At 43.9% G+C, this 25,153-nt stretch overlaps 1 protein-coding gene across 2 annotated transcripts in view; it reads right to left on the bottom strand.

Moving 5' to 3' along the window:
- Positions 1-25,153, bottom strand: part of LOC138580852 (integrin alpha-D-like) — a 750,488-nt gene that overhangs the window by 451,315 nt on the left and 274,020 nt on the right. For both annotated transcript variants that reach the window (XM_069651726.1, XM_069651727.1), the window contains exon 10: positions 1,091-1,164. In XM_069651726.1, the coding sequence (XP_069507827.1) occupies positions 1,091-1,164 (74 nt within the window). The remainder of the gene's footprint in view (positions 1-1,090; positions 1,165-25,153) is intronic.

Raw genomic sequence — 25,153 nt, 5'->3', positions numbered from 1 at the left:
TATTGAATGTAACCCGCCTAATGGTTACTCCCTGAGTATGGTGCAGGAAACAATCAGGAAGTGGCCCTGCGTATAGGACTAAGGAAAGGGGATATTCTGTCAGATTTGTTGTCTTCTTGAGGAGACCAGTTACCAGGATCATGAATGCCAACACTCCACATACATATAGAGACTATGGGCCTTATTACGAGTGTGCCGGTCTAGTAACAACGGTGTCGGTAAGCCTACCGGCACTGTTGGTACCGGACCGGCACACTCCGAGACTGCGGGCAGTTACCGTCCCGCCCGCCAAGTCTGACCTGGCAGGTGGGACGGCACCGGCTCACAGACTTTCACGGTAGCACCAACACCGTTATTAACGGTGCTGGTGCTACCGCCATCCCCATTCCCACTGAGTCCTATCGAACTGAAATGGGAATGGGGATTACCTATTTTCCGGTGCCTGACTTCCAGGAACACCGGGGTCGTAATCCCCCAGTGTTTCCGTGAAGCCAGGCGTCGGAAAAAATCACAGTTCTGGCGACATGGCTACCACCGGAGTTGTAATGAGGCCATATAACAGGAAGAGTGAGACTCGGTGCAATTAGGATTACCAGTTAGAAGGGCATCATTCTCGGTAGTGAGGCCAATGTTTGCACATCTATGCAGTCTAAACTGCACCCACTCTTTAGGCTGTCCCCAGAATAAAAAGCCAAGGATTGGATGAGAATGACTTCTGAATTTACCCCTCGTGTAAGTGGGAACCCCCAACACCCTACTTAAAAGGAGTCTAGTGTTAAGAGATAATTGCATCTGCAACCTAGCACCTTTATTCTCAGTCTCAGAGACTTAACCAAAAGAAGGTGAACAAAAAGTTATGAAAATGGTACTGAAATGTTAAACCTACCACGATTAGCTTCTGTCTGCTTGGCATAGGGATCACATCCCAAATCATTGGGGTCTGAAGGGGCCACTATGCCGCCCCACCTGAGTGCCACAATCTAGCTGCTGCCCTTGAATTAAGGCTGGTGATCAGCATACTGGGTGACAATTGAGCATTGGTGATTCCACCGTACACACCTCTGAAAGCACAGCTGTCTCCATCACCTACCTGGCTGAATGCCGCGCTGGATCCGGTCTGGGCCATCTCAAACTGGAACGAGCTGAAGTTGGCGGCCTGAGTACCTGCAGGGGGCAAAACGGTTGGCACTTAATGTCACAGCCTGGGCTTTGTTCGACTTTGCTCCTGCACTAATGCCCGTCCAGAGTCACAGGGGTCTCCATTGGTACACAGTGTTTATATCGTATCCTGTATATTGAATGCCCATATCTCGAATATTTTATCTTGAAAACCTTTATAGTGAATGCATTTAGGGGTGCGGTAAAGTGTTAAATATTTTTGGGAAATGTTCAGGGTGGGTTTTTAGGGGTTGGAAACGGGGGTTTGGGAGAAGGAACCTCCCAAAAATAAAAAATAAACCATTAAAAAACGTGCATTCACTCTAAAACCTTTCAAGAACAAATATTCGAGATATGTGCATTCAATATAAAATATTTAGATATAAAGACATGTAACCCTCTCCATTCCTCTTCAGGATTGCAGTGACATATGGACATGTCTGATTTGGGGCATTTACACTTTTTCTGACATTCCTTTAATAAATGAGCCTTGGCAAGTGAAGTATCTGTGGTGTTGGAGGCATCGGTCCACCCCCGGTGGATGCAGTGCAGAGGGGCCCAGTGTCAGAGGCAGCCAGCATTCTGCAGTTTCTTATGGGTTTCAACAACACCTCAGTTTCCCACCTGCTAAAGGCCAGGTGTATTCCATAGGAATCCCTTAACTAGGGTGACCAGATTTCAAAAGTAAAAAACCGGGACAGGGCAACTAACACAAAAGTAGGACTTACTCTTTAAAGTGGCTGTGAAGGCACTACACTTCAGTAGCGTTGGGAGGGGGTTTAAGTGTTACTGTTCAAAGAAACACATATTATAATTAATGTATCAAAAAATTACACTATCTTAAGTTGTAAAATGGAGCATTTCTTCTGTGCAAGCTGTGCCTGCCAGCTATGAAGACCTACTACCAAAAACCGGGACCACTGCAGTTTCCAATGGAAACATAATCTTGAGAAAGGGGACAGAGCAGCAAAAACCGGGACAGTCCCGGGAAAACCAGGACGTCTGGTCACCCTACCCTTAACGAAAGCCACCTGTGTAGCATAATGTAGCATTCCACCTGGCCCTGGGAAGGTTTCAAATCGCACGCAGTGGACACCTAAGCATGCAAGTGCCAACCTTGGTGGTCCCTGCGTGTGTTAACCGTGCGTGTGTCTTTTCACATGGGATGCCACGTAGACTGCGGGCCTCATTTTAAAAGGGGGTAGCAGGAAAGGGACATGTAAAAGCATGACACTTTCCTTCTCTGCCCGATTTCACAAGGCTGGTCAATGTAGAGAAGGGGCCTGGAGCACAAATAACATCTCAGCCACGCAGGCCCTCTCCATCTTGTCAGTGCGCCCCATTTTACACCTGCATGACATTTTCATGCAGGAATGAAGCGTATGGATTCCTAAGAACCTCGCCTCGCTTTGGTCCCTGCTAAAAGGAGGCAGATTCCATTGGAACACTTTAATTAATGCTGTCTGCAAAGCGTAATTTGCAACTGGTATTTGTTTATTCACGATACGGAAGGAAAACCAAAGAGTAAATGGGAATACGCTCAGTTTTACTCTTCTTTTTTTTTTCTTTCTTTTTTTGATTTAGCTGTAAAAACAGCCTTTCAAAAGAAAATTATCAAGCACAATAGGAAAACACTACAAAATAAGAAAAACAACAATAAAATCATCACATATATACATTTACATTCTTAAATGAAATCTAAAAAGAAACTAAATTAAAAGAAATTGGTTTTGCACATTTCTTATTGTTATCACAATTAGCACTCAATTCAGGAATTTGTTCATTATTTCGCCACTTCTTGTACAGTCTCTTGGTTTAGTTTGTTCAGTTTTTTTTACTACCTAGAGATATACTTTAGATCAGATTATTCCGATATTACATATTTTCCAGTATGTCATTGCATTCTTTCAATGTCAGTGTCTCCACAAACATAAGAGTAGCTAAGTTCATTTTAGCCAGTTGGCTATGATACAGTTTATCCCATAAAACATTGTAATCAGTAACAATCTGATTCTCGAACAAGTGTTTAAAAAATGTGCATCTCTTTTCAATCAACGCAGGACAAACAGCAATTAAATGTTTTAAGGTTTCAGACTGTCGTGGCTCCTTACAAAATTTGCAATCCCCATTAGACGTCATCTTACGCATGAAACGCACTTCATTTGAGAGACAGATGTTCAATCTTATTCTCAGATAATTAAATCTGCTTTTTGGATTAGGAAATTGGATAAGGTATTGCTCTATTTTATGTACTTCCTTAATGGCAAAGGATTGGCATCTAAAAGCCTTCAGTTTTACACATGAATCCCTGGTCTTAATCCAATCAAACATCCATAATTTCTTTTTGGCTCTTTCTGGGTTACTTGTTAAGAGCTCATCATCGATGCCAGCCTCTATCATAACAGATTGAATCCACTTTCGCCAATTAGCAGTGATTTTGTTGTCTGTATTCAACATGAATTTTCCCATCATGCACATCACACCGCCATCTTTGGAAATCATAAAATATTTACGATAGAGACTCAGCACTTTCCAAAGATAGACTGCATTTAGGGATACCAAACACAATTCATGTCTTAATAGGCATACCGAAACAGACATGGGAAGGCCACATACAGACTTCCAAAATTCACCTTTTATTTTGACCCATAGAGACTTCTTCATGATTTCTCTTGTTTCAGAAGCATAGGTCAGTACAGGGACAACCTTCTGTTTATAAAATATCACAGCTGGCATCAGCGAAAACTTGCCATATCTAGCCTGTATTACTTTAGTTTGATTAATCCCAGTTGCAACTTTTTGTTTCAACACTCTGAAAAATGGTTTATCAGCTGTATCATTACTAAATTGGAGGCTTTGATATTTATACTCTGCTACTACTTAAATTTCTACATCTTGTATAACCCAACGCTAGTTAAACTCAGAACTTTTCCTCTTAGCACTCAATATCATAATTTTGCATTTCGCTTGATTTATTGTCAAGAAGTTTGCATCTGCATACTTACTCAATGCAGCCAACAGGTTGTGTAATCCCACTGGAGTTTTGGCCAATAGCACCAGGTCGTCCGCATAGAACAGCCATGGCACAGGACGACCTCCAATTCGCGGGGCATCTGCTCTACAGTTCAAAAAGTCATGACGCACCATAGCCATGAAAAAATTGAAGAGAGTGCTTGCCAGGATGCACCCCTGTTTAAGGCCTCTAAATGTCGGAATTGGATTTGATAGAGTTCCATCCGAGGCTGGTCTAATTTGCACAGTTGTATCCGAGTGCAGTTCTTTTATCCAGAATATTAAATATTCTGGACAATTTGCCTCCCGAAGTTTGTTTACCAATAATTTCCTGCACACAGAGTCAAACACCGCCTGGAAATCAATAAAGGCGAAGTATATTATTTGACCTTTTAACTGTTCTTGTTTTTTAATGATTTCCAGAATGTGCAGGTTAATTGCCGTCCTCATTCCCGGCATGAACCCAGATTGATTTGGGTCTCTCAATTTCGCCACATTCAACCACACATTCAGGTCTCTTAACAACAATCTAGCAAAAATTTTGCTTGGTATGTCTAGTAACGAAATTGGCCTATAGTTGGCAGGATTCTCATGGTCTCCTTTTTTAAAGATGGGTATAGTTATCGCTTTCTTCCAAGAGCTAGGTATACAGCGAGTTCTCACTATTTGCAAAAAAATACTTAGGAAAATTTTCGCCCAAGCCATAGGATGTTGTTTTATCATGTAATTAGATAGGCTATCAGGCCTTGGTGCACGAGATGTTGACAGTTTTGAAATTTGGAACAGTATATCATCCATGTCAAAGGAAAGGTCCTTGACTTGTCTATTAACAGTTAAAGTATAATCTTCTTTTAAATTAGTATCTGCATACAGGGACTTATAGAAACTGGCCCATACTTCTTGGGATATGGGATTCAACTGATGTATAATTTGATCTTTGGACTGTTTGTAGTTCAATAGGGACCAAATCTTAGCAGAATTCTTTGACTTCAATTTGTCTTACATATTTTCTGCATCCTGTTGATACAATATAGCATGTTTTGATTTCAATCAGTTCTTGTATTTACACTTTAACGCTCTGAGTTTGGGACCCCTATCACAATGATTCAAGTACATCACATGTCTTTCATCTTTTTTATATTGTGCTTTCCGTACAGAGACTTATTGATCATATGTGTGTAAGATCTTATACCCATTTGTTTTTACATTGTTCCTTTTCACAGCAAAAATGTGCATTTCTTCCACATATGAATGCGCATCAGTTAAGCACCCCTTCATTCTCTTCATCTCACTCGTAACCGAATTATGATTTAGCATGTGCAGAGATTTTGGACACCATTTAAATCTGTTTAACGCATTATTCAAAGACATACTTGTTGCCAGCGATTTTTCATACTGTTTATCATGAACAGACTATGACCAGGTCATAGATTGAATATCATGATCACTTGTTAGCTGGGGGAGAATAGAGAATTTTGTTATACAATTAAACAATTGCTCATCTACAAAAGTATAATCGATCATGGCAGATTGAGCACCACGATGCCAGGTAACCTGTTGTGGAATATCCCCCATTTTGGTACCATTAAGTTTAAATAGATGACGTTCTTCCATTATTGAATTCCTTCTCCGAGCAGCTATAGATAGACATTTGCCTCTTTGAGCATGACAAGTTATATTCAGATCCCCCGTAATGATTATATGATCACAGGTTCGATCTAGAACGGTCATATTCAAGAGGTTCTCCAAGGAAGTAAAGAAATCCTGATCTGAAATGGCTGCGTGGTTCCAGTAGATATTTATTAATCCTATGATCTTAGAATCAATTTTAATCCTCACCATCTGCAGAAAGCTATTTGGGGAAAACCACGGCTCTAATTGAATGTTAGGAGATATTTTTATGGCTACCATAAGTCCAGCCATCGGTCTGCCTTTAACAGGCATGATCGCTGGAACAAGAGCTACAAAATGATTATCCCAGACTGGAGCAGATGCTAGCCATATCTCTTAAAAAGCCAAGATGTCAAATTTACCCAACATGCAATCCTTGCTTTTTGTCAGATGTTTAAAACCTCTCGTGTTCCAAGATGACAGAGAGGGAGAGATTAGCTGCTGAGGTAGTTAATTTATGGATGATCTCTCTTCTCTATCATTATAACCTCTTTCACTTTCAACTGATGACTCTGATTGTCGGATTGTAGACTAATATTGTGCATTTGTGAGAGATTTGGAGTGATATTGATTTCTCAATATGGACATTTGTGGAGGATCTGTCATGGTATTATTTAACAGCTGAAACCCCAGTTCGTACAAATCCATTCTTGCTTGCCATAATGCATTTTTAACAAAGCCCGATTTCATCCACAATTTTACAACATATAAGTCACTTTGATGCAAGAACTCTATCTGGTCAATGTCAGCCGAGCATATTCCTTCCAGAGCTGGTACATCCGCAAGAATGTTCATAACTGACTGTCTGTTGAGGTCAAATGCGTGGAACGGATGCGAGCGGCACTGTAGAATTAAGTGGTGTGTATGTTTCATAGGGGTTCGCTGGGCCCCTTTAGGGACAGAATTACATTTTAGATCTCTGTGGTGCAACATTTTGTTAGAATGAGCCAAGGGACCAGATTTGTTTGATATATTTCTCTCCGAAGGGTCCATCGTATTCGAATTGTTTGCCAGAGAGACAATTCTTTGAACCGATTTCTCTATTTCATCTTTCCATTCTTTCATTAATAATGTGTCCACACCCGTCAATATTGCAGGCTCTGCTGGCAAAAGTTCATCAGAGGATTTCAAATCTATAGGCTTCTCTATATTTGCAGACGTAGACTCCACATAAACCATATCATTCCCTAACAGAGCTGGAGCTACAAGTCTCTGCTCGGAGGCGCTAGCATTCTTCTGATTACTCAGTAAAACCGGGCTGTCTAGAGGTTCATACACCAAATACGCTATTTTGGCCAATTTGGTTTGACTAGCCTTGAATAATAACACATTGCGATATTTATTGGCGATAGCTTTCCGTGCCATTGTAGTTGCCGAAACAGGTTTTGTGAGCGTCTGTATGAACTGTCTAGTTCCAGAGATGTTAGAGTTAGGAATTGATTTAACATTTTTTGATTTTTTTATAGCTTGAGGTATCGAACTTTGTTCTTTTTTAGCCTGCTTCTCAAATATGAGGTAAGTAGTCCCTTTGTTTTCTGGGACAGAATCTTTTACAATTTCAACATCCTTGCTTTGTTGGACATTTCCACTAGAAAGGGGAATCATGGTTTCTATGTTCTTCATTTTTGCCTTTCTTTTTTTGGAGCATTGTTGTCCAATAACACATTTATCCTTCACACCAATTTCGAGTACAGGAATGGGAGTAGTCACACACTTTTTAATTTAATTTTTAATTAACTTTTTCAATGTTATCAACATATATTTCCCTCTGTGTCTTTTCACTGATTCTTTTCCACATTTAAATCAATATTAAATTGGTTATTACAACAAACGTATGGAAGGTTGGTATTTTTTTGATTCAATAATACTTTGGTTAATAACACATGTTGCTCGTTCATTTTTTAATCTAAGGAGTCATACAGTCGTGTTAGTGAAAATAGCGCTGCGTTCATCGTTTGAAAAGAAGTCTCAACACCTACAATGAACGTTCCCTGAGAGGGTTGAACCTTCAGAGCCGGCGGGTATTGATTGCGCCGTGGAGTGGGATTCGTAAAGGAGCAAGATAGTACAGAAGACTCGTTTGGCAAGGGGGAGAACATCATTGGGGACTTAGATAGATCATTAATGCTCTCCCCAGTTTCAGTCTCTAGATCAACCACCTTGCTAGGAGAACTCACAATGTACCCATCATTATCATTAGTAGAATTTTCCTTGCTGGGCGATGCCTTTTCCAGTGGTACATCAGGGGAAACACTCTCTGCCACAATTTCAATCTGATCATTAGATCCACGGGCCATTGTTGGCTTTGGGGGATTAGCCATATGTCCGACTTCGTTCATTCCCCCTCTTATTCCCAGTTGATCTTTAATAATGGCCAGCGCACCAGCGGCTATTAAAGATTCCGGGGGTGTATTTATTAGATCAACCACCCTCCCGCTTGCTTCTTGGTTATCAGCAAATTCAGAACAAGCCCCCTTGGTTGAAATGAAAAATTGAGACTTTTCAGCCCTCCGCCCCATTTTGGCACCCAGTTCACAAAATTTGCGTATATCAGCTAGGGGAGTACAGGATCGTATATTTGAGGCAGATTTACATGCGCGTACTAGCTGAATGGAGCGCGTGGAGGATTTCGGAGTTTGAAAAGCCGTTGCCACACAAGCTTTTATTTTGTCTGTTTTTAACGTTAGTACCATTTAAGTGGATCAACAGAATTCATTTTCCCTTCTTTAGGAAGGAGCGAGTAGCCACAGTCACCGCTTCTTTAAAAAGCAGCAATTACAATGACAACAAAGTACAGTATTAATGAATGGACTCACCAGGCAGAATTCCACTAGTAGACTTACTCAAGGTCTGCCCTTGAATCACGGTACACAAAGCAAATTATAATTACAAAAACGCAAACAGCAGAACAGCAAACAGCTAACAGTACTTTGAAGTACTTTCCGAGTGCGCGCGTGGGTGTGCAGTGCACGCTATTTTTGAAGTTAAGTTGGCGGGATCAAAGGAGGGAAAAATAAAACACACTAGCCCAATCAGAAGGAAGCTGTAAACAAGGAGAGAAGGGAGGAGTTTAGTTCAGCCATAGATCAAGGATAGTGGCAGTATACGTTCACGTTCCACTAAAGGAACTTAAGCCAATCTCACTATTTACTTCTCTGATGACAAGACAGGCAGCTTCCGTGTATCTTTTAAAGACGTCTGCTCAATATGCGTTCAGCTGAACAGCTTAAACACGAGCGAGCAGGATCTTGAAAGGAAAGCGCAAGGGTCAGTGATACAGTCAATTCCACCAGCGTTCTCTCACAGCTAACAGTACTTTCAAGTACTTTCCGAGTGTGCGCGCGGGTGCTCAGTGCACGCTATTTTTGAAGTTAAGTGGGCGGGATCAAAGGAGGGACAAAAAAAACACACTAGCCCAATCAGAAGGAAGCTGTAAACAAGAAGAGAAGGGAGGAGTTTAGTTCAGCCATAGATCAAGGATAGTGGCAGTATACGTTCACGTTCCACTAAAGGAACTTAAGTCACTCTCACTATTTACTTCTCTGATGACAAGTCAGGCAGCTTCCGTGTATCTTTTAAAGACGTCCGCTCAATATGCGTTCAGCTGAATAGCTTAAACATGAGCGAGCAGGCTCTTGAAAGGAAAGCGTGAGGGTCCGTGATACATTCAATTCCACCAGCGTTCTCTCACAGCTAACAGTACTTTCAAGTACTTTCCGAGTGCGCGCGCGGGTGCGCAGTGCACGCTATTTTTGAAGTTAAGTGGGCGGGATCAAAGGAGGGACAAAAAAAACACACTAGTCCAATCAGAAGGAAGTTCTCTGATGACAAGTCAGGCAGCTTCCGTGTATCCTTTAAAGACGTCCACTCAATATGCGTTCAGCTGAACAGCTTAAACACGAGTGAGCAGGATCTTGAAAGGAAAGCGCGAGGGTCCGTTATGCAGTCAATTCCACCAGCGTTCTCTCACAGCTAACAGTACTTTCAAGTACTTTCCGAGTTTTACTCTTCCTTTGTCCCCTCCACCTTGTGAATGTTTAAAATTGCATGCAAATGCATTAAGTGCAAACGTTGCTAGTCCCCTGAAGGGAATTTGCATTTACTACAATGATGCCCGGTGTCTGTCATGGTTCTGTCATTTCATCAATGGATGACATTTTTATGGGTTTTTTTCCGAGTATTTTTTACCGAAAAACCAAATCAAAATTGACTTATTTTATATTTCTGGGGTTTCCCTACCCCACCCGCAAGCCACCATCCCCTATTTTTTTTTACCTATTCCCGACCACCCTCACCCCATATATATAGTTTTCTAAACCCCTCTAAAAATTTCAATTAGTTTTTTCGGTAAAATGTACTCGGGGGGGGGGGGACATTGAAATCTCACCCATCGATGAAAAAACGATATACCGTCTTGCACAGACTTGGTACTGATCCCTCGCCTGCCTGCACATTACCCTTACGCAGGAGTACTAGAAGCTCACACTACAATAGGATGTATTCTGCACACATGCCCTGAGGATGCATATTCTCTTTGCAAACTATGTATCCTTTAGCAAATTCTTGACATCCATGTAGTGAGCAAGCACACTGTTCCACTGTATGTGGCCTGCCTCCACACACCAATCCTTCTCATGCACAAGCCAGCATTATCTGGGTATAGATTGCCGCAAAAAGGTTCAGCAATCACTCATGCAAATATGACTGATTTACCTTATCCTGTCTTTGGTCAACCTCTTTGTCTCCCACTATCCCCCCTGCTCAAGCGCAGTGGTACCTTAAGGTTTGGGCGCTACACAAATGCAATAAATAAATAAATAAATAAATACAAATGCGCTGCAAGTCCCAGTAAATCTGGTGGTGCGATTGATCCATATAATTGATCTCTCTTGTGCCAGTGATATTTTATTAAGCAATCGCTTTCCACTGCCCTTGCTTCTTCCGATGTTCTTGACTGTGCCATAAACCGGGGGTCATCCAAATGGAAAAATGTCACTCCTCAAAATCAATGGATTCACTATTTTGCCCACAGAGCAAAAATCTGTAGTTTCGACAGTTTTTCCTAAATTAAATTTCTCGTTTTGTGTTTTTTTTTCTTTAGGTGAGCAAATATGTTGGCTACTTCAGGGTCACAACATTTTTCACCATCCTAATTGGCTGTAACATCTGCACGCCCAAAGAAAAAGAGCACCAATTTCGCAGGAAGCTGGGAAACCGCTAGCAACTTCGTCCGGCCAGAAAAATGGAGCCGTAGGCGAAATTGATTGATTCCATTTCCCAAGTGACTATTTTGCCATCCCTTTGTCATAGCCATTGCTCGTTACATATTTGCATTTACTCCCTTCATAATCTATGCTGCGTATTGAATGCCGGAGTGTCACAATGGGAAAATGAGAAAGTATAAAGCTATTTGAAGGTATAATAGAGATCTCCACCTTAGCAGCACTGAAATGCGACTTATTGTGGAATAGTAATGATATATGAATGAAGCAGTGTTTTATCATCCTTTTCTGAATGTTACCATTGGCTCAGCCAATCAGGAATGAGAATGTGCGTGAAGTTCCTGGCAATATTGAGGCTGCCCAGAGGTGGCGGGCTGTCCCTTTTGGTAATGGACCGCCGCCCGAGTTAAGGGCCCGAGCGAAGCATGTAGTTAGTCGTGGGTGCTAAAGGCGGTATGGGGGAGGTAGCAAGTCCGGCACAGGGCAAGAGGCGCACAGCCGTGGGGAAGCGCGAAACATGGGCTTATACCAAAGGATTCAGCCCTCATTTCCAGTATCCTGATTGGCTGCCGCCCCTGCCCAGTGTGCAAATGGGCAATATTCACTGGCAATTTTTCATTGCTGCATGGTTGAACCAAAGGGAAAGATCAGAATACAGGTGCTTTTCCTTGCTCCCATTTCCGTCATGTCCCTCTCCAACTCCTGACTCTGCCCTGGCCCACCTCTTCCCCCCTTGCTGTAGTGGGTGGCCGGACCTTCAGCCAGATCCCCGCTCCCTGTCTTTTGTTCATGCAAACGCTCACAAAAGACTGATATACACAGCTACTTCCGGTGGCAGTGTCCTGCTGCACTGGCATGTTCCCATGGGTCACTGCACCGTGAGGACACCACAGTCACAGCCGGACAGCTTGGGGTCTTTTTTTTACATGTAAGGCCGTCCCGCTAGCCTTCATTTGGGGCTATTAAGTCAGGCTTTCCTGGCTCCTGATTGGCCGGTAACACCATCCTGGCATAGGCTCTAATACTTTGATGTTGCCATTGGTGATGCCATCATTGATGTCATTGGGGTCCAATGCAACAACAAATGTCATATAATCAGAGACGTTATTGATAGTGCCCATGAACATGTCATGATATGATATGGCATTTATAATGCACCTATACACAAGTGTTTTAAGGCGCGACGAGGTACAAAGGGAAGATAGAGACAACGATCTTACTAGGCCAGGTGACATTGAGATCGCGCAAGTGCAGGGGACTTGTCATGTGTCAAATAATCAGAGATATCATCAAAGATATAGTGTGTGATGTCATTGATAATGTAATGTGTGAAAACATAAGGAGAGTGTTTTCCCATTTATTAGACGGGTATATTTTCCCTATTTGCATTCCAGGCACTGCCATCTTGTTTCTAATGAGATCTAACATTATATATAGAATTCGCTTATTTGAAGTTCCCTCAAGTCTATGCCTTGCCTGGGGTTCACATTGTGTGTGTGTATCACCTGGTTAATAAATACAAGTAGCCAATTAATTTAGTATGGAAAGGAGACCTACAACTGGGATTTGACTACCCTGCCTCCTTTTAATTCTTTATTGCACTTTCTATGCAATAACTCTCAACTGATTCCTCTTACTAGAAAAAGAAAGCCTTTGCAATAAAAGTAATGTGTTATGCAGAGGGACTAATGAGTGTAAGGTTCATTTACACACAAACTGTTTATTAAATCCCCAGGTTAGTTGGTTCTTGAAGTTGTCATTCTATTGTTTCAAAACATTGTCCAAAGATATTTCTCTGAAAAAAGTTTGTTTATGAACCCAATGAAGACTTTTTGCGATAAATGGAATTTTAAATGTGTTTATTCACCATTATCTTGAAATTCTAATAAATGTGATGTGGAGGAGGTGCGAGGCTCGATTCACACTCCAACTGGTCATTTTGAAGTACCAGGAACGTTCACGCCGAAATATGTGACGTATGGTGAACAAATAAACCAGCAGAGAGCCGCAGTAGGGCTCTCTCCAGTACCTATCAGAATAACAGCACCTTTTGAAGTACTGACACCTAAGAAAACCTGGACAATAAGGTACCCATTGAGAACACCATATCGACACATGAGACAGAATGACGATTGTCAGAATGCAATCCCTGAAGGAGCTAAAAAGATACTGAAGGAAGACGAATGGTGACGTCACAAGAACCCAGACTGGCTCACATATAGAAGATATGATGACCTGTGAATGATGAAAAAAGACGAAATACCATGGATAAGTGACATCCTGAGCCTAAAGTAAAATAATTGATGTCAAGATGTCAGAAATTATGCCACATCCACGATGAAGATATGCAGTTAGTTTAAACGTGTACATATGCAAGGAACCGCAAGAAGCACAGAAATCATGAGGCTTGCTTATGCTTCATAGTAAAAATAGATTGCGGCAAGCGCCACCTATACATATCTACCTCAAAAGGAGCACTTTATATAAGTATGCTTCCACTATGCACAAGAGCCGAATCAACCAAAGGTTACTAAAGGTCTCAAGAGGAGAGCACCGCAGCAAACAAATCGAGAATTAAATACGGAGAGAAAAGAATAATCGTGCCAAGAAGCCAAAGTCGTGTCGGTAGAAATAGACCCACAGTTGATACAATTAATGGATAGAAGAACAGAGTATCCTGTTCAGAAAGGTCAAGATAAGCTGCAGATGGCTGGCAGAATTAAATCAAATACACGAATTGCATGAAGAATAACACGATTTCACAGTGTCGAAAATCACGTGACCAGACAAGCAAGAAGGGATGAAACTTTCACACCTACGCATGGATCTGTGCCGTGCACAGACGCCTTAACTTTTCCAGACCAAGAAGCAGTCTCGAGGCCAACCACAAAGAAATAATTGACACATGACCACTGAAGTGATGATTGATTGTAGCAATAATTGGAGGGAAGCTCAGGGTGCAGACAAACTGCCTGCACCTGGCTGGCTATTCTGCACGCTGCTAAGCAAGTGGAAAAGTATGAGTGGGGTTGATGCCAACCCAATCATAGTGGACCAAGTAATCTAGGGTCCTATAGTTAGTAGAACCAATGAGACGTCATACCTTTAGTGACGTTTACAGTAGCCATTTTGAAGGAAGGGCTCAGATGCCCCACCTGACAGTGTTTATCCAATCCCCTCTCTCTGTTACCAAATACAGGTATAGTGACTATATTAAAGTTACCTTCCTAGAACCAATAGAGTTGCATGCAAAAATCAGTAATGACGAGTTTTTGTTATAAATACTATGTTTTTTTTAAAGTAATTGGAGTTGAAGCGAGAAGGAAGATTGAGCGATTGCTGATATTCCCTGTTTTTTGTATTTGTCATTAAACGGACTCCCTTTGCCAAACTATTGAGTTGTCATTATTGATTTGATGCAAGAGTATTAATCTGCATCCCCATCCATCTCGAGGGTGCTTTTGCTCATCTTAAAATGCTGTTGGGAAACCCCCAGCTCTATGGGCCGTCTGGGGTCCTACTGCACAGTGATAAAATGTGAAGAGGGTTTCCTTCAGTCTCTAGACATCGATAAATATATAAAGTATTCAGCTGCATGCTGGGGACCACCAACGCGAGCACTCAAGGGCTGCTTAGTCCTCTGCGTGCAGTCAACTTTTACAAAACAGAGTTTACAAGTGAAGAGTAAAAATAGCTGAAATGGCTCTTACCCTTCGGTGTGAGGCCACTGTTTGTAAGCAGCACGTGCAAAGGATTCATAGGAATTTTCATGCAGGTGTAAAACGATCAGCATTTTGAAGACAAAGTGGGAAAACAGGGCAGAAACGTTAATTCTGCTTCGCCCCCCTTCTCTGCCTTCAAGGTGCCCCGGGAATACCTCTCCCATCGCATCGAGAAATACATCCCAACTCGCTGACTAAGATCAGCAAACTGCCACTACCTCAAAGCACCTAGGTTCAATCGAAAGTCTACCGAAGGTTCAAACTTCCCTGTCACAGCAGCCAAGCTTTGGAAGAACCTCCTCATCGCACTCAGAAGAGAACTGTCCTATTTGACCTTCAGAAACCATGCCTCTGCACCGTCCCTGAAATTGACACATCCCTGTAGGACCCTTCTTGAAATTTTGACTCCTCTCGCCATATTTTTCCCTTTCAATGTAACTAGAGCCTAGTTCAGCGGTTCAGCGCGCTGTCACAAATGCATAAATAAATAAATAAGGTCATTGAAAATGTCCCCGGTTTACTGCTCCACCGACTGTAGAATCACCCCCTATGTATCTAGAAATGACCACCACTGAATATTTTAGCAACATTAAACATTTAATTTGAGGCACTTTGACAGAACTGTACAAAATATGAATACATATTTTCTAAAACTCGTGTAATTTTAATTTCTTTTCGTGGAGGACTGAAATGTATGCTTGATTTAGTGTCTGTCTTAGGAACACCCACAATTCTGTCAGCATCATTGACCCTGGTTCCTAACAAAGGGAACGATATTTCTTATGTTACTTGTTTGTTGTTAAACATTTGTGATAACACAAGCAAAGCATTGGGCAGAGTTAACAATGCTCGGCTCCCGTGACCTGCAAATAATTGACGTTTTGTAATGTTTTGGACAAGTTTGAGGTGAATTTAAATGTCCCTTCAGATAGCTAGCAATCGAGTACAGAGTAATCAGGATTCATCTGGGAACTGTACAGCACACAGACATGAGCCACAGACATATTCCAGAAGTTTCTTGAGTGCGATGTGACAGGTAAAAGACACGTAGGCCCAGAATCCCTGGAATGCATGCACTTAATTTAACCCTGTGCGTACAACAATGTTCAGATCTGGCATAACTGAATGAGACAATAGTCGCAAAGCAAGCTGTAGGCAGGTCACCGTCTGTTAACAAAAGGATCAGGTTTGTCAGCCCTACTCTTCCTAATTGATCTGCACCTCATCAACCTCCACTCCCCACTGCCTCCATTCTGGATGGCTCTCTACAACCGACCCACCACTGTACACATTCCTGATGCTGGTCTCAAATCCATGCATGCACTATCGCCCACCCCACTGGGCTGAGTCTATATCTCATCGCTCTCCTCCTGGCACAGTTCACACCAGCGCCGTCATCAGTCTCTCTGTCTCTGGCCCACCCTTCTCCTTCTCTTGATTCCGCTCCTTCTCTCTCCTCTTCCCTCACCACAGGAGCTCTCTAGCCCCTGCTACTAAACACACCGCCAATATTCACGCTTTCTACTCTGCTCTCAAACACTATCACCTATATCCTGAGAGGATAAACACAATATCCCAGAGCATTGCCCACTCAGGAAAACCCTGTCCCCCATCTACTTGTAATGTAATGTTATTGGTTTTCTAAGCGGGGACCTGGGGATCGAACCTGTGTTGCTCTCCCAAAGAGAGCGTGTTGCCCCTGAGCTATCCTCCCGAGACTGTGGCTGATACCTCTCTCTCTTCCCCTGCGCTCATCTGTTTGGATTACTCCCTTTATCACCCCACTGATCCCCCATCTGCATACTCTAATGAAAGGCACCTGCTTGCTGTAAGTATCTCTGATGGAAACTTCAATTGTCTTCTAAAAAACAGAAACAAATGAAGGGTTGAACCAATCCAGCTCTGTTCCCTATGAGTTTCAAATGGAGCAAAGTACTTCACTAAACAGTAAACATGCCTGTTCTTTCTCTCCCAGGATATGAGGGTGAGTTTACAAACGTATGTTATTACATTGAAAACACAGCGGAGGCCCTGGTTGAATTGTCCTTCTCCAGCACATTCTAAGAATGTTTCCATGCTGAGGAGCATGGAAAGGATTGCGTGTTCAGAGACACTGTGCAAAGGCTTGTGGGTATGCAAATAATGTGCAAAGGACCAGATTGTGTGCATATAGGACATCTCCTCATGCTCCAATTCCTTTAATATTTTGACTTGATATCTTCTGAAATATCAAGCTACAATGCAAGCTCCTTACATAGTAGTTCCTGTAGGAATTTCTTTGCAGTTTTGGTTAAGTGCTGACTGCTCTGTCTTGCCACCCTGCAGTCTGCAACTTTCCCCTCTAGCCGTATAACCTCTCATTCTAACAGGTATCCTCCTCCAGCTTTAATTCAGGTCCCCATCATGTAATTCTACCACTATTCGGCAACCTTTTCTACCATCTCATAGCCGTCCTTTGGGAGGCTTTCCAGTTGTTGTTCAAAATACATTTTGAGATGTCTCCTTTTTCAGTGCAAACACAGCCTTCTTGTTTCTGCACGCCTGTAGTGGGGGAGGCAGGCTGTGGTGCCGGGGGGGCGAAGGGCACCTAATGGGGCACAGTTAACAGTTAACTGTGCCCCATTAGGAGCCCCACTACTTTGGGCATCTACTTTGGGGACGTTAAGGAGTGCATACGGATCTGAAAGAGTTCCATTGGGCCGCGCCGACCTCCAACCCCAGCCCCTCCCTCGGCGTCGCCGCTGCATTCCTGCAATCTGTTTACATGTTTTGGTAAGCAGCAACCAGTAATATTGGCCCTGGCTCTCATGCTGTCAGTGAGGCACGGCAGGTGGAATTCGTCTCTTTTATAAATGCCTCACTTTCCCAAGCTGTTTACAGGGTATTTAATGTCAAACATTCGACTATGAAAACATCAGTGACCCTCAGAAATCCCAACATTACAAAATCCTTAAAATAGCAACCTAAGCCTCAGTAAGGCGACGTTGGATTCACATCCTCAGAGACAAAAGACCCTTTAAAGAGTTAACACAATTGGCTAGAATCATCGGCTGGAACAAGATGGGAGGCTGAATGTCTCAAGGAATTCAGCAGCCCTCCTATAAACCCCAGAATTGGGGTGTTCCTCTGAAGGTATCCCAGGGACATAAATAAATTCACCACTAAAGTCTGGCCCTCTTGGGAGGAAAGGATAGTCTATGGTACAGGTAACTTGGTTCAAATAAAGGAATTGGGGAAGTAGGTACTTTGCATGGTCTCTGCACCAGCTGACCCATGACTGTATTCAATGTCGTTGCTGAAGATTGGTGGCGGCACTGCCTCTCCATACTCCTTGCCATACGGTGTGATGCTCTCAGCATGGCATCCCTGACTGCAGTTGCTGCTCCATGAGATTTTCTATGTGCTTCTGGAGCTGCTCTGCATAGTTGAGCCTCCACCAGATCCCTTCTGGCACATACTCGTAGGGGTGTGGACAGGGCTGGGGGTCTCACTTAGGTCCCCCTGACCCTTACGTACACTAGTCCAGTGCCTTTATCATCAGTCCCTGTGTCCTGTTTCAGGTGGCATTGGATCGATGGAACAGGTGAGAAGGTGGCTTGAGGGGCAGGGGGAGAGGTGGCTAGTGTCATCCCATGGGTGGCCAGTGTGGTATTGGAGTGGTCACTCGTCTCCACAGGGGGCTGCATGCTGGTGGTGTTTTCAGTAGATGTGTCTATGGCATCAGAAGCAGTGTCAGTTGAGGTGCCGGCTGGTGGTGGCATAGCATCATTGGCAGTGGTGGTGGTGACAGGGCACACAACTGCTGAGAAGGGACCATTGAGGTTGGTGTGTGCAGCTGGCATGCAGGTGCCAGATGCTGTTTTTGGGAGGGTCTTCCTCCAGGTGTCATGCCTGTAGGGTGAAGGTAGAGTCGCTCGCGGTTATTGTTGGCTTTTCGGTCCTTCCAGAGGCATGTCCCATTGACCCTGATGTCCTGGACCCTGCTTCATCTCACTGGGTGGGCAAAGAACCTGTTGGGTGATGAATGATATGCAGTCCCCCATCATCCAGACTGGTACATGGCATAGCAAGGCAGTCAGCATGGGACAGTACCATCATGGACAGGGTATTTTCCAACGACCTGCACACAGCTCTTGCAAGGATGGACTAGGGCAGGGAACCTCAGGAACTAGGCCAGTAATGTATGCAGGGTCTCATTGGCAGATGCCTTAGGCACATGACATGTTTCATCTATCAGGCCAGTTATTAGCCCAGGTGTTTACAATGTGGGTCAATTGATATTTGAGTGTTTTAGGGATGCATGTGGACAGAAGGAGTTTCAGTTGAGTGCATATCCATGAGCTGCCCTGATAGGTGTTTCTCTAGATTGCATGAGGTTACATGCCCATATGTGCAATGGTCTGTTTCTATTTTCAAAGTCATGTGGGCATGGTGCCCCACCAAGGATAGCGCATGAATGATGCTGCCCTAGCATTGGTCCCTTTGCATTTTGGCAGGGTTCTGGCCTCAACACTGTCCATCTGATTCCACACCCTGACACATGCTAGGCGAGGGAGCCAGGTCATGCTTTCACATTACAGATGGGAAATTCATACTCACTGTCCTCCGGGTGACTGTCTGCCTCAACCTCTGCTCCTCCAATTCCCTCAATCCCTAACCCTGGGGAGGACACATTTAGCCTTTTCCTCTAAGGGTAGGAGGATGAGTGGCTCACCTGCACCACCTCCTGTGGCAGCTGTCTCTGGTCAGTGGATGGAGAGTAGGCTGCTTACTCTGGCCTTGTCTAGGGTTGCTGTTGGTACTCTTGTTCAGAAGAGAATGGCCAGGCATTTCGGTGCTGGATTGCCCTTGGGCAGGACAAAGACCGATATGTAGTGGACATTTCTCTTCTGTGGAAGGATGGTGAGCTAAAGACTGTGGTTGAGACTCTAACCCGGGATATAGGCCGATAGTAGAGAAACTCCCAGAACACCCCTTATTTTTGCATATTAAGTAGGTGTGGGTGTTCACCCTAAGTTACGAGGGTAATTCAGACGTGGAACCCTTGCTCACTGTTCTTGGACAGGCACAGCTCCAACTCACTGACGAGGCCCAACCAGGCTGAAACACGTGTCTGGGGTTGCTGTTGGTACTCTTGTTCAGAAAAGAATTGCCAGGCATTTCGGTGCTGGAATGTCCTTGGGCAGGGCAAAAACTGATATGTAGTGGAAATTTCTCTTCTGTGAAAGGGCGGTGAGCTAAAGACTCAGGTTGAGACTCTGACCTAGGATATAGGCCGGTAGTAGAGAAACTCCCAGAATCCCCCTTGTTTTGCTTGAGGTAATTCCACCACTTTTGACGACCTTTGTTTTCCTGGGGTACTGTGCCAACCACTACAACCTTCTCCTATATCTCTGTCCAGATGGTATTTTCCCTCTGGACATGGGTTTTCCTTTATTGTGCCCGAACTAGCTCTGCAGCGCGGATTACTACCTCATCCACAAGGACCTGCTGCACAGCCTCACTGAACTTCGGTTTGCTCATCTGCATTTCAGACACCTTGCCTTTGCCTCCGTCACCAGGCACGTTTAGTACTCGTTCTGGGTTTGGATGGCAACAGTAAATGGGTGATTCTGAATGAATGTAGTTTTTAAAGATGGCCACCGAGGAGCATCCTTTTTGCGGAAGGGCACTTTTTCCACCTAGATGTAATTCCACGTGCAGAATTACTGATCAGTAATTCCTTCAATTTTTCAGTGGTAATGGTAATTCAGCTATTTGGTGCTAATTCCGTGGGATGGAATTACTGTTGCGAGGAATGGTGCGCACACCTGTCAATTTATAATGTGGCACTAATTCCGCCAGACGTCACAGTGGTAATGGTAATTCTGTCCAGTGGAATTAGCGCCTATTTTACCACTGAACCCGCAATCCTCTACCCATCCCTTCCCCTCCCACCTTCCTCCTCATCCCTCTGACCTCACACAGGAAACTGTAACCACCCACAGATGTTATACTCTCCCGCAAACTCCCCTCCTCCTCCTTCCCCCTCTGCCCCCTGCCTCCTACAGAGTTTATTGTTCCATATACTGTACCACTGGTTTGTTTCAATTTTGTAAATTGGCTTCTTCTCTTGTACTGTTGTTATTATGTAAAGCGCTTTGGTGTAAAGGGTTATATAAACTCAATAAACATAACATAACATATTGCTTCCTTTCTGCTAATTAAATGAATGAAACACAAAGTGCATAATACTCACCTCTGTGCCTTTAATAGAATCCACATATTTGTCGTAATATACTAGAAATATTGGTCAGTGTGATAACCACATATCGCAATGTAAAACAGGATTTGTGCATGGGATCAATGGTGGTGGTGGGTGAGGAGGCGACTTGCCTACAAGGTGGAAGGACTGGGAGGGTGAGTGGAGTGGCTCCATGACATGGGGACGAGTGGGGGTTAGATGATAAATAATGGGCAAGGGGGGTGTTGAAACATGGTCTTGCAACCATTTTCATTACCTGCAAAAGGGCGCATGAATGTCTCAGTACGCCATTGAAATGCACCAAACACAGGAAGTACTCTGTGTATCAGAGCGTACCAGACATTGCTTAGAGGTAGTGCAAATGTTGAAAAGGAGTGGAATAGTCAAGTAAACATTTTCCGCCGTACCGTCACCAGCAAGGGTGTCACAGTCCCCATACACCTGTAGCCAAAGCACTGGCTCAACGGTCTAATTACCATTCACACAGATTTCTCGACACATTTGTCCTTTCATGCGGCAACACCACTACCACGACACAGCCTCTCTCGGCAGCGGTGTCGAGAGACATACACGCAGATTATGAACTCCTGTCCTTGTATCTCAACACTCCCATTCAACAAGAAACTTGCCCTGAAATCTGCTGCTTTTCTTGCTTCTCTCTGTGGTCGCTTCTTGTCAGAGATCGAAGAGAACAGGAACGGGAGCGGAGTACCAATACTCACCATTGTCACCATTCTAGACCTGTGCTCTTTTTTATAAATCGTTTTTATTGATTTGTTAACAAGAACAATAAGGCAAATCATAAACACTGAGTTGATCAAAAACATCACCAACAACTGGGTAGGCAGAACTCATTCTCCTTCCCCTTCCTCCTCTCTGCTTCCTGTTACCCTGATCGCACCTGTTCTTCCCTTCCCTCTACTCACAGGAAAACTCCAATTTCTAGTGTGCCATCCCTTAGATGTGTACGTACCCCTTCTTCCCCTTACATCCCATGTATGCATCTTGTTTTATCACCAGATCCCACCTCCCCCATACCCTTTGGCATTTCCCAAGGCAGCTCCTGTGTCTATAGACTATAGCCTCTAGGATTCTGCAAGGATCCACCTCCTATAACCATTTAGCCACCGCTGGCATCTCTGCAACACCCCATTTAGTTGCTAGGTCCCTCTTCGTTACCACCAATCCTGTATTGATGAATTGCTTGTCTCCCCCCGGACTCACGGCATCTCCAAGGATATGCAGCAGAGACAACTTGGTATCTCGCGCCACACCCGTCAGGACAGTACCGTCAGGGCCCTTCCCAGTAAACCCTAACTTTTGGACAACCCCATAATAGATGGAAAAAGGATCCTACCTCCCTTTTACATTTCAGATATATCTCGTCTTCCGTCTTTCCCATCCTGTGCAATCTTACCCTGGAGTTGTACACCCTGTGCAGTATCTTGCGTTGCACCAGCTTGAGTCTTGTGTACATGTTGGACTCCACTATTTGCGCATCCACCCTTTCTTCCACATCCAGCGTACCCAGGTCGTCTTCCCATTTGGATATAGCCCTATTTAATTTCAGTGACGTGTAATTGTTAATTGTCTGATACATTATTGTGATTGCCTTTTTCTCAATTGTTTCGGTGAGAAGATTGACTTCTAGGGATTGTGGCAAGTCACTAGGTGTCGTCACTTCTCCCCTGGAGGGAGATCTTTCCCATGAGGATAGGGAGGCGCTACCCAATATCCGCACCCTAGTGGTGGTTCAATGCGGAAGGAACTCCCCTTCAAGGGACTAGGACGACCATCTGGGGTATGGCGCGGTAAACACCATTGCACCAACACATACTCTAGTTCTTCTTTGCTCTGATAACATATTTTTATATAGTAGACCCATGTACTAGTATAATACAGAAGACCTCAGTGTGACCATAAGTACCACGATGAAGATGAACATGGGAATCTTGCATATCACTAATTATAGAAGTGCTAGTACGAGGCATGAGGATTGGGACCAACATAGAGAAAAAGGACTTACAAAAAAGAAAGGTCGAATGAGTCCTTGCAATACAGACAATGGACTAAGTAATGTGCCAAGCCCAGCCGGGATAAGCTGGAAGTGCTGAGCTCACCCAACGCAGGAGTTTTGAACTCATTTGGCAGGCCTGATGGAGAAGAGAACGGAGGATTCCGGTAGTTGGCCCTGTGAGTGACTCAGCAGGACCACTGGAGGAGGCCTGTGCAACCGACCAGAGGGAAAGCGAGTGGAGGAAAGCTGTTGGTTGAGTCGCCACCCGACAGCAAAAGGTAGCCTGAAGAGCCGGCAGAAGCAAGCTGGAGGATCACTGTCCCTGGAAGCCCCGGTGACGTGCCTACACTCAAATCAAGGTGACAGGTGGTGCAGGAGACTCAGATGGGATGCAATGGCACAAGCAAAGCAGGCTAAGACTAACTCCCCCTCAAGCACATGGTAACCACGGTGCTCAGAGGACCCTGAAAGGCCCTACATGTAGCACAGTTCTTCTCCCTCGTCCTAGTGGCTGTACCAATAACTCCACTGACCACCAGGGAAGGGTAGAGGACACCTACCATCAAGAATACTGCATCTTCATCCAAGTGGCCATACCAATAAGCCCAGTGACTGCCAGGAAATAGGCAATTACCCCAACTAAGATAAGCAACAGAGGAGACCATCCTTATTGAAGTGGCAGTCATAAGTCCACTACTCACAAAGAAAGGGTTGAGGACCACAACTTTAAAGGAAGTGAAGTGTACAAAGTGTGCATTCAAGAAGGCTTCCTAGCATCAGTGAGAAACCCAAAACCAATGACCACCAGAGAAGGGTCAAGGACCCCAATAACTGGGTCAAGGAGAAACTCTTCCTCAATTTAATGGGAAGGCTAAGCCCGCTGAATGGAATAGAAGGGTCTGGGACCCCGACGAAGGAAGTGTGAAAAGGGTCTGGAACCCAGACAAAGAGAATAATAATAAGAAAGAGTGGAAGTTTGCTTACACTTGGAAAGAAATGCAAACTCTATTGAATAACTGTGTAACATACCAGGTGAACCGAAGGCCTCCAGAGGAAGAGAGCTATTAACCATTGCACCTGGAAGTGCATACCAAATACAGGAGATGGGAGTCTTTCTCCTGGATCAGGACCTATTTACTTTGTGTGAATTTGTGTGAAATAAGATATCAACGACAGGGGGAGTGAGTCATTCCCCCTGGCTTGAGAACTTTTTGGACAGTTTTCAAGATGAACTCTCAGCTGCCACCAGGAGAAGGGAGTCATTCCCCTGGTGGGAGAACTTTTGTGTTATTAGATATCCTTAGTTGTAAACGGTAAGGGCTAGAGATAGGTTTGGACACAGGCTGGTGACTATTTAATTGACAGACATTGTGACATTTCTTTTAGTTTTGGTTGAGGCAGGGAACCCCCGCAAAGTGATATGACCATATAGGTTTGTCTTTAACATTTTAATAAATATTTGTGGAAAATGTCACCCCTGTGTCAGCCTCTCTCTTCTACTCCCTCGGATGGGGTATGGTCCAGGACATCCATTTCCCTCCCTAATTGCATTTGCATTGCATGTTGTAAGTGTGTGTGGATAAGTGCCTTATCATCACCCTATGTCGTTCGCGCAGATCCAGGAACGTTTCCAGTCTATCCCTGTTGAGAATGTCTCTCACTTTAGCGATTCCCCTCCTTGACCACCTCAGTTTCCTACCCATCTTGTATACATCCGGAATATTGTGTTAGCTAAGTGATGACCCTTTGCGCCCAATGGCTCCAGTGACCTCTTTTCCAATTTCTATGTTCCTACGCCCTGCTGGCAGTAGACCTTGCCCTCTTGGCCTCCCATACAAAATGTCCAACTTTGTGTGGGCTGAATTTGCTCTGCCAAATACCCATTAATTTGCTAAGACAAGTCGAGATTCCCAGTAGTATTTAAAATCCCCCCTCCCAAAATTGATTTAATCAAAAATGTTAACACTATCCACGGGTTGCTGTTACCCCACAGGATTCCATGATGTAAGGAATTGATTTAGTCGAGGCCGCTCCAGGAATCTTTATCGGAGTGTTCTGCAAAACATACAGCAATTTGGGGAGTGTGATCATCTTAAATAAGTTAGCT

The sequence above is a fragment of the Ambystoma mexicanum genome, chromosome 3p (assembly GCF_040938575.1).
Source record: "Ambystoma mexicanum isolate Mex_15411 chromosome 3p, UKY_AmexF1_1, whole genome shotgun sequence".
Taxonomy (NCBI): domain Eukaryota; kingdom Metazoa; phylum Chordata; class Amphibia; order Caudata; family Ambystomatidae; genus Ambystoma; species Ambystoma mexicanum.
Note: the sequence above shows the minus strand (reverse complement) of the source record. Positions and strands in the feature narration are given on the sequence as shown.